A 13,585-nucleotide genomic window follows, 5' to 3' on the forward strand; every position below is an offset into this window, starting at 1 on the left:
AATACTGCCCATATTTATGTGGTGGAGCTTTTCAATTACTATTATGAATACTCAACAAGTCAGATGCAAAAACCGACCTAGGGTCCCGCCAAAGGCTTTCGCCTACCGCCCCAACTATCTATGCGTTATCTCTCCCGTTCGTGAGAAGGAGATCAGTGCTGAAACCAAAGCGCCCTCTGTCAGCCTAGCTATGCTGCCAAGGGCACTTAGGGGCTTCACCTCACCTGCTAGCGATATAATGCCGGTCATGATGATGACTGCCCACGCTGCATCGCTTCGGCTGGCGTGAAACGTGTGCAAGATGGCCACGTACAGGAAGCCAGCTGACCGGCGGGCGGCTACGCCGAAGAACGTGGACAAACTGCAAGCCGCTGAAACGAGGAGTACAGAGACACAGAACGTGAGATCCTAGCAAAAGAAGTAAGGCGGCGCCTGCCTTCTCACATCACTGATACGTATAGTCCTCCCTCATTAAGGTTGGTTCAAACCAGTCCTCAGAAGGCCCACACAGTTTCTATACATTGTATATACCGAAAACGGGCTTATATGTCCTTCCTTCGAATTAGACGTACCCGTCCGCAAGCCGCGCGGTGGAGCAGTGCAACAAAAACCACCTTCCGCTATGCAAAATTTAGAACATACCGCGAACTGAGTAAATATCGGTGCAGGCGAAACTTTCATGAGTGAGCAAAACAAGATAGTACATTTGTGAGACGCGCTGCAGATTTTGTTGACGAAAGCGTCCTATTTGTGATGACTGTATGAACAAAGAACATCCAATGTAGATCAAGGGTGATACGTACACCTGTGTTGGATGATAACGCATCAAGAACCGTGTTGTCAATTAAGTAGTGTATGTTTGTCGATGCATGAAAGTAGAAGCGCCCGAACTTTACCTTGACATGTTCAGTTCCATATACTATGCCTGGAACCAGCTAACTATGTTATCAAGATCAGTCTGGAGACAAAGAACGTCGCTCTGGGTAATTATTTTCCTGTAAGTGGCACAATCGTGCACAAAAAATCATACTTCATATGCTATATTAGTTCGACAATCAGTATTATAAATCAAAGACAATAAAATGCGTAGGCTTAACATTGCAGGACACCAGAAAGCACAAATTTTTCGGAAGTGCCAAATCCATTAGCAAACAAGAGCGAGCACGGTTAGCAAGGAAATCACTAATCCAACTGACTGTTGGGTGGATCTTTGGAAGAACTAACTGAAAGAAATTTAAAAAGAAGAGGGTGACTGCATCAAAACGATTTCGCGCTCTCTAGGAATCTGCAATCAGTTATTATTCCAGATGTAAGATATATATATATAAGTTGGCAGTGAAAGCCAGTAACTCAAGTCTACACGAAAATAACTTACGGAAGCCGCGTTAGGCGGGTGTGAAGAAATTGTTGCTTTCTAGAAAAGTAACGACATGCAAAGATACGATATGCTCCGTCATTTCGCGTGGTATGGACGTGGGAGGATTGAGGCGATACTTATTTGGACCCGAACGTGGACGCAGACTTACGCAGCCTCATCAATGGTACGTTAGCGCCAAGTGCTCAGACTCTGAACTGGACTTATTCATTGTCACGTATGACGTATATTTGCCACGTGTCATTACCTATTTAGTTTAAAGACAGCGCTAGCGTCGCGTCTTCTAGTTTGTGTCCCTAAGTTGCACTGCTACACTGTTAATGTATTCCAACTCGCCCAGTGAACTATTCAGAACTTATTCCTCTTCCTCAGTGCCGCCTGACGTCCTGCACGCAAGGTTAGAAGATCGAAACTGGGTATACGGTGTCCATTCAGTCTTTCGGTTAAGCTCTCGTTATGCTGCCGTTGTCAGTTACAACCCCCCCCCCTTTTTCTCAATATCAGTTTCACCTTGAACCCACAAGGGAAAGCATAACATAAACGTCGTCGACACCACTATGCGATTGGAAGCCGGATGTGCAAAGCACTCAGCTTGCCGCACAGCATTCCCGCGCGGGGTGTTTTGCGCGCCACGCAGACTTGTCTGGGGCGTCGTCTGTGAAAGCACGTCGGAGACCACCACACACGCTACTCAAGCGGACGAAGACGTTTTGCTCATGTCAGCGAAGTTGTTCCCGAGAAGACAGCTGTGTCGGCTGTGACAGCCTGCTTCTGTCGCCGAATTTGTGTTCAGTGAGAGAATCGTTTCTGAGTCTTCTAAGTTCGCGATAATCACGCATGTAAGAAAGACGTTTTTTTTTTGTTTCCTTCAAGAGTGAACTTCCGACCAGTTCAGAGCACCGTGGACTATGTACCGTATTCGTAGGCCTCCTTTCAGAGGAGCAGCGGCACCAGTCGTTTGACACTATTATTAGCGCGTTCTCTTGCTCATTGTTCTAGCAAAAATCTCATATGACAAATATGCCACCCCATCCAATTTTCTCCTATGGACACACACACACACACACACACACAAATATATATATATATTGTACATTATTTGATCTGGCGCATATGTGTCATAAGAAATGTGATAGCATGGGTATAATCAGTCCATTTCAGAATGCATTGGAAGCGACTGGTTTTCATGCAGCGTTTTGCTGTACCATATGCTGTAGAGTTGTGCGTCAAACGAAATCAAATTTTATTTCATCTCTCAACAAAGAGAGAACGGGCGTGGCGGGAAAAAGCTTCATTACTGCAGCTTGACTAAGCCCGGCCCCTATGGTACAATTGGACAGTGTGGAGCAGTAACATAGTTACATAATAACATAAGTCTAGGCACTTTAAAGGAAATGTGAAGAAAAAAAGAAATCATAATATGGACGTACAGGCAGTAAATTGTTGTTCTTTTTTGGCAAGGACAAAAAAGATGAAGAAAGCAGAGGTGCATAGGAAATAATTTCAGAAAATAAGCTGTGGCAATGCAGTTAAAAAGAAAATGAAAACAAAATTGAATACATAACACGCTTCAAACTCGATCATAAGCATATATAGTCCCTCCTATTGTGAAGTTGTTCACTTCGAATTCACCGTTTTAATTCACTGGTTGTGGATTCCTGATCAGCGTTGAGAGCATCCCTGCCCTCAGGATTGGGGATTTCACCAGTTGGAGTATTCAATGGATACTTGACTGAGCGACGGCTTTTTCCAGTTCGCTTAGCGACATCTGGGCTAGGAAAAACACCAGAAAGTTATGCTCCATAATTAACCTTGCCGAGCTTTTGCTTTGTAATTTCACCACGTGTTTTTTTTTAAGTTTACCACGTATGAGAACCCCGCCGCTCTTGAGCTGTCACGCTGCATACGCAATGAACACGAGAACCGCTTCACATAATCCTGAAAAGTATGAACAAAAAAAATCACCGATGATTACGATACTTACAAATGCGAATTTCTAGCGCTGCTGTTTAGGCACTTTGAATTGGCGATACATCATTGCAAAATAATGTGATTCTGAACGACATGACGCTCTGGGCGACGGCGCTGAGCCTGTGCTCAGACAGCTGGTTTAGCAGCAGCGACAGAGGAAGCACTTCCAGCGGTGGCGTCACTCATTATTCAGAAAGAAAAGCTGAACACAGGAACCCGTGGTTCGCGCATGGCGCATTCTCTAGAGGCGGCGGCGCTGTAGGCAAAGGGGCGCATGCGCAGTGGGTCAGAAGCCCACGCCAGCGCTTAGTTTCCGCCCGGGCCGCAAACCTGGTCGTGCCGGCACTCCGCTTTCCTTCTCGCCTTTTTTGCCATATCTTCGTGAGTTTTCAGCCTCATTGTTGCACTGCGCCCTCGCCTCTCCCATTGTCCTCCGCGTTCGCTTTCATCTTTCGCAGCGCTCGTTCACTCGGTTCAGCCGAGGATGACGATCTCCGCAGGAACGCGTGCGTAAGAGATGCGTTTAAAAAAAAATTACAAGGTCTCTTAAGATCTCTCTTAAGAGGTGAACAGCGAAAGCCTACTCTTCCTCCTCTTATCATTCGCCTCTTTCTCCTTGCCTCTTCTCTTCCTCTTCTTTCTTTTAGTCATTTCTGCTCAGCACTAAGCAATCTTCGCCATTTGTAATCAAATGTGGTCATTACAAGCCGTCGTCAGATATGTTGGTCATATCTTAGTCACCAGTAGTCATTTCAAGTCATTTCAGTCATTATTAGTCATTACTGTCATTACTAAGCATTTTTAGTCATTTCTAATCAATTTTAGTCGTTACAATTCATCGCTAGACACATTGGTAATTTCATAGTCATTACTAGTCATTACAAGTCATTTCAGTCATTATTAGTCATTACTGCTCACTAGTAAGCATTTTTGGTAATTTTAATCAATTTGGGTCATTACAAGCAATCGTGAGACGTATTGGTCATTTCGTAGTCATTAGTAGTCATTACGAATCATTAGTAGTCATTTCAGTCATTATTGCTCATTATTAGTTATTTCTAATCATTTCTAATCAATTGTGATCTTTGCAAGCCGTCCTTAGACATAGTGGTCGTTTCGGAGTCATTACAAGTCATTAGTTGTCATTATTAGTTCCCATTACTAGTCATTATAACCTCTAACGCTCTCTATTATAATATTGTCATTCACTGTCACTATCAATCATTTTCCATTCTGTTTTTCATCTGCCTTTAATCTGTCTTCAAATAGCCTGATGACGCTTCGGCGGACACTCCGGCTTCAGGTCTGCTGACACAAAGTTCACCATTAGCCTATAAAGGCTTTCGCCTTAAAAAAGAACATGAATTGCTAACGCGTAAGCTACAGTAAACTTGAGCTAGCCGCTGCGGGAACCAGGGAATTTCGGCAGGCATTCGGTGGAAGGCACGCCTCAGTGACGTGAAGTGCAAAAAATATGTGGCACATGTTGGCGACCTGGGCCTCGCATCTTTGTTTATCGCAGCTTGGGCCCCTTTTATATCATGACTGTACTAGAAATAAACACCACGTAGTATCAAGTTAACCGCAAGATCCATGTGAATTTGGCTCGTCTGCCCGGCTCTTCGCACCATTGAAGAGTGCTTGGCGTCCTCAAGGACATCGGGCAGCTAATTTACTTTTCGCTTTTCTACCACACACCCACAACATCATTCTGAAGTAATGGGACGCCGAATGTCCGTGTTTCTTGTTTTCTTTTTGTCTTTATTAAGTTAAACAGCTTGATTACAAGGAAAATGATGTTCTTGCAGACCCACTGTGCGTACAGGGACGTACATATGTGGTGTAAAATGTTCGAAATGACATTTTATAAACTTGTGTCGCCGCCTGCCGGCAGCTGCAGAAAAAATCCATTCAGAGAGGGCTTCCGCATGTTGCCCGCTACCACGGCCGCTCGATGAAAACACACAGAGTGCGATTTTGTCGAGCGGCCGTGCCGCTACATTGGAACACGCATTATGTCGCGAAGCCTTCCTATTATTTATCTATTAATATTTATTTTTATGTTGATCTGTTATTTCGCGTTGCCTTTCTTTCTCGCGCAGAGACAGGCCATCCCTTTCTCTCTGGTCACATGCTTAATTTATGATGCGCGCACAGTTGTTTATTAGCTACGTGAGCCGCACGCCTTTCCTAGCACCAAGCTAACGTTAGCACTTGAAGCTTTCTTCCCTCTCAATTTAATTCAATCGCCTGCTTACCTATTTCAAGCGCAATTAAATTGAATCAAAGCGTTATGAAATTTTCAAGGGACGGGATTTAAGGGGACTTCCGCAGCGTTTTTCACGCGGCAGCGAAGGCCAGCGTGGGATAAGGATACCAATTGCGGATTTGCAAATGCAAATGGAACACAACATGTGTGGAAGCCTTGCATTTAACTTACAACGTAATGATCGGCGATTGTAAAATATAACTTTCTTGGTTTGTATCTCATTCGACTAGACAATAACTTATATGCACGATTTTTTAAATCAGTAATTCTTAATTCTTGCTCCTTTGCGCCGTGTTATGTCGGAGACAAGCTAGATTTCTTGAAGGCTGCAGCTGTGGAAGCTGACTCGCTGACTCTATAGCTCGTCAGCGCAGCTTGCGTGGCGGTCACCACTAAGAAAGTGCCTCCTACATGCTTATATGATCGCATAATGCTGCATGGGATTGTGTGAATGTCTGCATGAATTGCGTGCTGCAGGAATTTTGCGAATTTCCGTGGGGACAACCGTATGGCCATCGAGAGATGCGGCCGCCAAGAGATTGCGTCGCCTGTCCGCGTCAAGCCAGCACACACGGACAGTGACGGGTCTGCGGTGTCTCCGCCAAGGGAGCACCCACCTTCGCCAGAGTCTCCATCTGCAGCGCCAGCTCCCGAGGTGCTCACGCGACGTACGCACAGCAGACGGCGCTCAAGAGTCCCTACTCGCCTGGGCCTTTTCGTTCGGCAACTCACTAGGCGGGGAGTGGTATTGGCCTCGAGCTCCACCACTGGAAAAGCTGGCGCCACCGTCGGCGTGACGTGCTAGGAGGGATCACGTGGACATAGCGGCCGCGTCGGCTGCTTCGGGAGCGCCGAAGCGAGCTGAAAACGAGTTAAAATCCCTTCGTACGCTGCTGTCCTTATTTAGTGACGAAATTTTCCCGCTTCGAGTGTCTCCTTTACAACGCTTGAAAGCACTACAATAGGTAGTGGCTGCCTTTGAAGGCGCGCAACATAATAGGCTACCGCTCGGTGCCGCAGGGCCGGACGCACGTAACGGAGGCCGGTGTCAGCCTTATTCACACGTCCGCAGGTCAAGAAGCTGCGTGAAGCTTGGCTCGCGAAACATAAAACCGGCAAACAGTCGTCGGCTACAACTCGAGTATGCAGCAAGCACAGACGCGAGGAAGATTTCTACTACGGCGCCCGGTCTGCGATGTTCTGAAAACGCGCACTCAGACGCTCGCCCGAGCCCGCTGCCCGACTAATGTCATGACGGTGTGATCTATGAATTTGTCGATGCTATAGATACTGGCAAGTTCAGTGGAGTGGAAAGGCAGCGGTAAGAAGCACATTTAAAAAAAGCAAGGCATATGGTCATGTTTGTGTCATGAATTAATGCACTGGATTACAAGAAAGGAGCAGCGGGAAATTGCACGTTGAGAGCACCGATAAACATACAGTGCGACGCAACTCGAGAAATAATATTGAAAGGTCAAAGAACTTAGAAGAAAGAAAGATTGAATCGTCGCGACGGCACATCACAGTCCCCGTAGGCGTCGAAGTCTCTACAATGAAATTATTTTTGAACAGCTCTAATGGCGCCCACGCAACAATGGTTGCTTGTATACTGTCAAATGCTCATATTCTGCGGCCTAAAGCTCATGGCACGGTGCGAAAACGCGCGCGCGCTGAGAAAGCGAAACAGTGCGCGGACAAGCATGCAGACGCGCAGTCGGTCGCTGCGAATCTGTGCGATCGCTGCATTGAGGCTTCATTTTATTACGCTCCATTCAGTTATAAAAACACTATAAGAACATATTTCACATAGTTTGCTCTCAGCGTTTACCTACCTTTCACGCAAGAAGCCGGTTCAGGAGACTCCATCGCGGCGACCGGGCGCAGTGGCGTTCACTGTACGTATTCGGTAAAGAGACATAGCGTCTGTAAACGATTCTGTGCTTTCAGTTTGCCCAAGGTTATTATTTAGATAGTAAAAAACTTATCTCGTTTCGAAAATATTTACAGAAATATCCGGGAGAGCTCGCGCATGTTGTTTTCAGTGAGCGCTGACAGCAAAACCTATGAGGAGCGCGCCACGTGATCCCTCATACTACGCCAGTGAGGCGCTTCCGATAGATGGCGACTCCGTAACTCCTCGCCGCCAATAGTGGCCGCTAGCAGGCCACAGCGGGGAACTGGTTTCTCTCTCCCCCCTGCCGTCTCCACTCTCCACCGATGGAGATGAAAGGGGAGGGCGAGATGAAGGCGGGCTGAAGCAAAATAAAACCAGTTGCCAGTTGGGATTCACGCCGCCTGGTCGTCTCTTTCCCCCAAGCGTACTCGCGTCCCAACATATGCTTGGCATGTGGTACGGTTACCGTCACGAGCGAACGTGAACGAAAATTACCTCGAGATTCGCACTCTTACGCCGCACGGAATTTCGCAGTTCCACTCGCCGCCATCCATGTTCCGTGTTTTAATTTCGACATTATTTATATTGCCTCTCCCGCTTACCATTTGCACTTCTTATCGCGCTTCTGTGAACTATCATGTAGCTTTTTCTGGCTCATTACTCGCAGCTTATAACTCGTCTCCTTGTCTACAGCTTGCGTGCGTGAATGGAAGAAGGTATCAGCATCTGACGGCGCAGGGACGCCACTACTACAAACGACGTTCAGTATATACGTCCTTCGAAATGGCAGAATATTGGTCACGTGAGGATTCTATACTCTAGGAAGGGTTTTATAACTTGTTTCGCACTAAAGGCGCACCATGGTTGTAAAACTTGCAAAGCGGTCAGTGGTCTAAGGAGTGCCACACCTTGTACCGCGAGCCCCTTCCTCCCGCTTGCATGAACTTCTTGCCCCTTCACGTATTCTATGCCAGTCCAAGCAATAATGTGTGCACACACGCTTGCTCTCACCTCCGCTCAACCACTCGGGAAACCGGCCGGAGTTATTCTGCGAGATTACCGTGACGAATCATCAAAACAGAATTTGATACGTATTGAAACACGAATGCAACACTTAATCGTGAACATTGGCTGGTGCGTGCGTAGAGTCGCTCCTCACCAAATAAATTAGTGGACGTATTGATATATTACCGCTTTGAAGAAACGAGCTTCGCCAACATTTCCTATACTATAATGTTACATTGCATTTCCACATTTTCGCCCTCTTTAGAACTGAACTCTTGAAAAGAATTATATCTTATCGCACGGGGTGATCAATTTTAAATTTTATGAACTTTTTAAATATAGCGACTGTTGCAGATAACGAAATTATAGTCCTTGAGCTGGATTGTTCAGAAAGGCGGACATAACTTGCAGAAAAATATAAATGCATGTTCAAATAATTAACGACGTTTTACTAATTAACTTCTTAAATAAATACTTTACATGCAATATTTTAACTTACGAACTGTAGCCGGTGCAATTCTGAGGCGTATCTACTTGAAAAGCATTTCTAGAATGACACCACCTTGGAGATATGCGCAATCAAACTCACCGTAAAAATGAGCTTTCGTGCCCTTCCTAACAAGACGCTCTTTTATTCATTGAAACAGTAAAGGAATTGGAACGCCGATGTATTTTATCAGGCATTTCCGGAAATAATATCTTTGATGTGGTGTCACCTTGCAAATTCATTTCAAGTGGATGCGTCTTGCAAACTCACGAGCGGCACTTCGTAAATTGTATGTGACGTAAAGTAAATAGTTAAGAAGTGAATTAGTCAATGTTGGTTAAGTAGTTGAATATTTGTTTCGATTTCGCGTGCTATCTTCGAATAATCCAGCTAAAGGACAAGAAATATGCTGTATGCCATACGCCACATTTAAGTATTCCGTAAAACTTAACAATTATCATGCTGTATGTTTGGCTTCTTACTTTTTCGTACAATTTGTAGCGAGTGGATATTTAATGTCCTTTTTTATTTCTTGCTTTCTTCTGTGGGTACCCACAGCGTTCTGAAACATTTGTACGTGTTCGAGAATTAGTGTCATTATGCACACTGTGTTCTTAGTAAAATATATGAGCAATTAACTTTTCTTTATGTTTTCCGGCATTGGCGACGATTACAATTGGCAAGCATTATGCGTATTTATTTCATGATTTTCAAAGAATGTTGGCTGGCGCTGGCTGTCTGCCTTGATTTTAGCAAGGTAGGGCCCGTCAAGCCGTTTGCAGGTTATTTGCCCTGCCTGCTCCTAATGTATATACGGAATCTCAACGAAAAAAATATCGAGCATTACTCTGCGTTTTCGCGATCCAGTAACCTGTGTGGAAACCTTACATTTCCTGCGCCGAATTTACAAACCTTTTTGTTCGTAAGTGCTCTTTGCGATTGGCTGACTGCCTTCGCTGAGAATTTGAGGCGGGCGAACGTAAAATTTTGCACATAGGAGTCGAATACAAATACTAATACAGAATATCGAATCAAATATTGAATAGTCAAACGCCGACACACATATTTAGAGCAGGAATATTTTTGTGTGTAATTAGGTACCACGTTTGTACTGATTAGTGAAAACAAGACAGCTTGCTATCACGGACAATTAGGATGAGTTCTAAACACAAAGTGACTAACTGTCGATAAGAGAACCGCACATGTAGCCTCTCAACATCTTTAGATCTTGGTAGCCAGCGGATTTTTTCAAGAAAGAATTGCTACTGTATGACTAGCTGTCTGAAAATTCTGAATGAGTGGTTGTTAAAAGAGTTACAAAAATTCTCCCTAAAAAAAACCTGCTGAAGGACTTGTGTACCGTAAGCACATGCAAAAGGGCACGTTACTAGAAGAACATCACTGGTTGTGGCGTAAAGCACAAACCTACATTATACCCTGCGATTGGCGCATGATGGCCTTAGTTTCTTATGCGCCATTAAACTCAACGTCAACATCAACATCAACAAACCTGCCACGTGACTAGACTGCAAAAAACACTAAATTGCAGACTACAAGCAATATATCACATTTCTCATACAGTAGGCGCCCTCGGCGAAACCGAAAACACACCTTGCATTACCTACTTTGTTCCGGCATCGTTTGCAAAATTTTTCTCCATGGTTCATTTCTGACAAATTTAGATACTTTGTTTGATCACAGAGAAGAGTAACCATAATTTATTAGTCTTTTTGTCAAATATTTGGATAGTTTCGATATTCCAAGATACGGACTAGTTCATCTTCGAATACAATATGAATAATTAGTGTGCAATATTCTATTCTATTCGAGAGCTGATCTAGAATATTCGCCTACCCCTACTAATAATATGTCCAGTATTAGAATTGGCCGGACTTCGGTGTTACAGTGAATTCTGGCGGGAGAAGGCTTTGTGAACACAGGCCTGTGTGTTTTATTGCGACAGCAGCGAACTGCTCGAAATTGGTTTAGCCACGTCCGTCCCCATGTCCATCCATTCCGTTACTCTAACGAAGACAGTTGTTATCATCGACGACACCTAACAACCTTTATCCTCCTTAGGTCACGAGTGCTATAACGCAAAACTATCCCACTCTCATTTTATTTCGATCTCCTGACGTCAAATTTACTCAACCACCGACGCAACCATTGGGCGGTGAGTCACAGAGTTCTTTGAACAGCCTAATCAAATACTATCTTCGTTTAAAAAATGTATCTTTTGGTTGTTTTTAAAGCAGACAGAATTGCCTACTTTGACAAGTTTTCTTATCTAATTACCAGACGAGAGGTGAAAGCACGCAGCAGTGGAGGGGGTTTTGGTGAGGCCGAGGTAGCGCACTCAAAGTAGACAACAGGGTGAGGCGAGTGGTGGCGGCGTCAGCGATTGTTCCGCGGCCCCTGGCCTCGCTTGCGGTGGCTCGTAGAAAAGTGCAGCGGCGTGGAACTGGAAGGTTAAAAATGCCGCTAGAACGGATGCTTAGCGAAGAAGAGCTGGTAAAGCGATGTCGGATACATGGCTAAAGGGCTGAATAACGTTATGCTGCCATGCAAAAGTATTTAAATGCGCAAGCACTTCTATGCTTCCGCTACGCAGCGCTGACGAAGCTCTCAGCACACGCCCCACACTGCCCCTTTCACAGGGCGCTTTCAAGATATGGGCCCCTGCGTCTCTCTTCAACGCCAAGCGACGAAAACACCTCGCATCGCACATGGCCTTCGAGATGGGCGCTATAACGTAAAGTCATTCCAAACTTTTCTATTCTAATTCTGCAATCAGCCCTCCGCGATTGGTCACAAACTGTTTTGGGCCAGCCCCCCTAGCCTGTCTGTCACGCGACGTCACGAAAACCGCGATAACTCCCTATCGGATATGACGTGTACGCACTGATTATGCATGATTGGACCGAACAATAGAAAAATAGTTATGTCTGATTCGACGCATTTTTGCCATTAGACCTCGGCTATTAGTCAACATTTTTAGGTGTGCACGCACTTTACCCGTTTGTAACGCGACGTCACGAAACCGCGAAAGCTCACCGCGTCAAAGTGACATGTACGCGTAAAAGATGTATTATTGTGGCGAACAAAACAGATTTTTTTTTCTGAATAGCCGCAGGCTACCCCGTTCGGAAAGGAATAAAAGATGGCTGCTGCCGATCGCTCAGGCACTGGCTACTCGCACCTGCCGGAGAGCATGGGTTTATTTTGCGTTTTTGCGTACAATAAAACTTTTTGCGTGGCCGTGTAACACTTTCGAGCACCTTCGGCCTGTTTACGGCCTCGCTCTGCCAACTCTTTGCTCAGGATCTGTCTTAGCAGCATTCTTAACCTTCCGTTGGATCCAGCCACCGCAAGCTAAGTAAATGAAAGCAGTCCAATCGCAGAGGCCGGCACCACCCACTTCATCCGGTTATCAATTTTCAGTGCACTGGCTCGGCCCTATCGAATCCCTCTCGACTTGCACCCGCTCCTCGCCTCTTGTTAGCCAATTAGGTAAGACAAGCCGCTCAATGTAGCAAAAGTTATTCGCTTTTAAGAGCAGCAAAAGTGACCTCCTATAAATGAGGGGAGCGTTTGATTGGTCTCTTCTGAAAAACCGGAAGGTGACCGCCCGATGCTTGCGTCGGCGGTTACGCAAATTTGACGTCAGGAGATTGGAATAATAACATATTGCAATAGTTTTACGTTATAGGGCTCATACAGTTCGCGTGGCTGTGCCATGCGCAGCCGCTGCTGGAGCACGTTTCATCACTGTTCGTAATGGCTTGACGCGGATGGCTAAGGCGCTAAATAGCGATGACAGCTGATAATGACTGGAACGTCATGAGCGCACTTGGTGCCGCCACCAACAGCACGTTGCTTGCGGTATCAATGCAGCTTGCGCCGCTGTCCGCACCAGCTCTTGTGGCCGCAGCGGTGTCGTTCGTACAGGAGTATCACGTTCCATAACACTGATAACGGCACGAGGCTGCGTAGACATAAGCAAGTGGCACAATGCTTAAGCACACTTAGACAACTCCCAGATGAGTTTCTGCGTGAATTTTTAGATCTCCATTATATGGATACACCAAGCGAATTTTCACCGTCGCTGTTGGCCTGAGGCTCCGTATATATTTAGGTCTATGTATGCTATATGCCATGCCATGCTTTCTTTTCGAGCGCTGGCCTTAGCCTCCCGTTCCTGCATTGAACGTCGGCGTGCCTCGGCATCGCTCGGCCTGCCGCAGCATATCCGAGCGAACGAGCACAGCCAGGTATAAAAGTGAACGCAAGGCGCAGCGGGTGATTAATTACGGCGATAGTGAAGAGATGATGATGGCAAAAGCTGAGAAGGAGGATACAGTGAAAGTTTGAGGCAAAGGGCGAAGAGTGAGAGTATGATGAACGGGTGAGGAGGAAAGCGTAGTGCCGCGCAAGACGGGCTCTGCGATAATGACCGCTATGAGATGGCGCCAGAGTAGCGCGCCATCGTCTGTTCACCGATGGCATGAGGTGAGCACATCGAACGATACCGTACATGAAAACAAAGCACTGGATGAGCGGATGTCTGTCTGCGGCGGTCGCTGT

At 45.8% G+C, this 13,585-nt stretch overlaps 1 protein-coding gene across 1 annotated transcript in view; it reads right to left on the minus strand.

Annotated features, from left to right (window-relative positions):
• LOC142576545 (monocarboxylate transporter 13-like) overlaps positions 1-13,585 on the minus strand; it is a 103,309-nt gene that overhangs the window by 52,854 nt on the left and 36,870 nt on the right. Inside the window, exon 3 of the mRNA XM_075686711.1 lies at positions 225-371. Coding sequence (XP_075542826.1) covers positions 225-371 — 147 coding nt within the window. The remainder of the gene's footprint in view (positions 1-224; positions 372-13,585) is intronic.

Source organism: Dermacentor variabilis, chromosome 3 (genome assembly GCF_050947875.1).
Source record: "Dermacentor variabilis isolate Ectoservices chromosome 3, ASM5094787v1, whole genome shotgun sequence".
NCBI lineage: Eukaryota > Metazoa > Arthropoda > Arachnida > Ixodida > Ixodidae > Dermacentor > Dermacentor variabilis.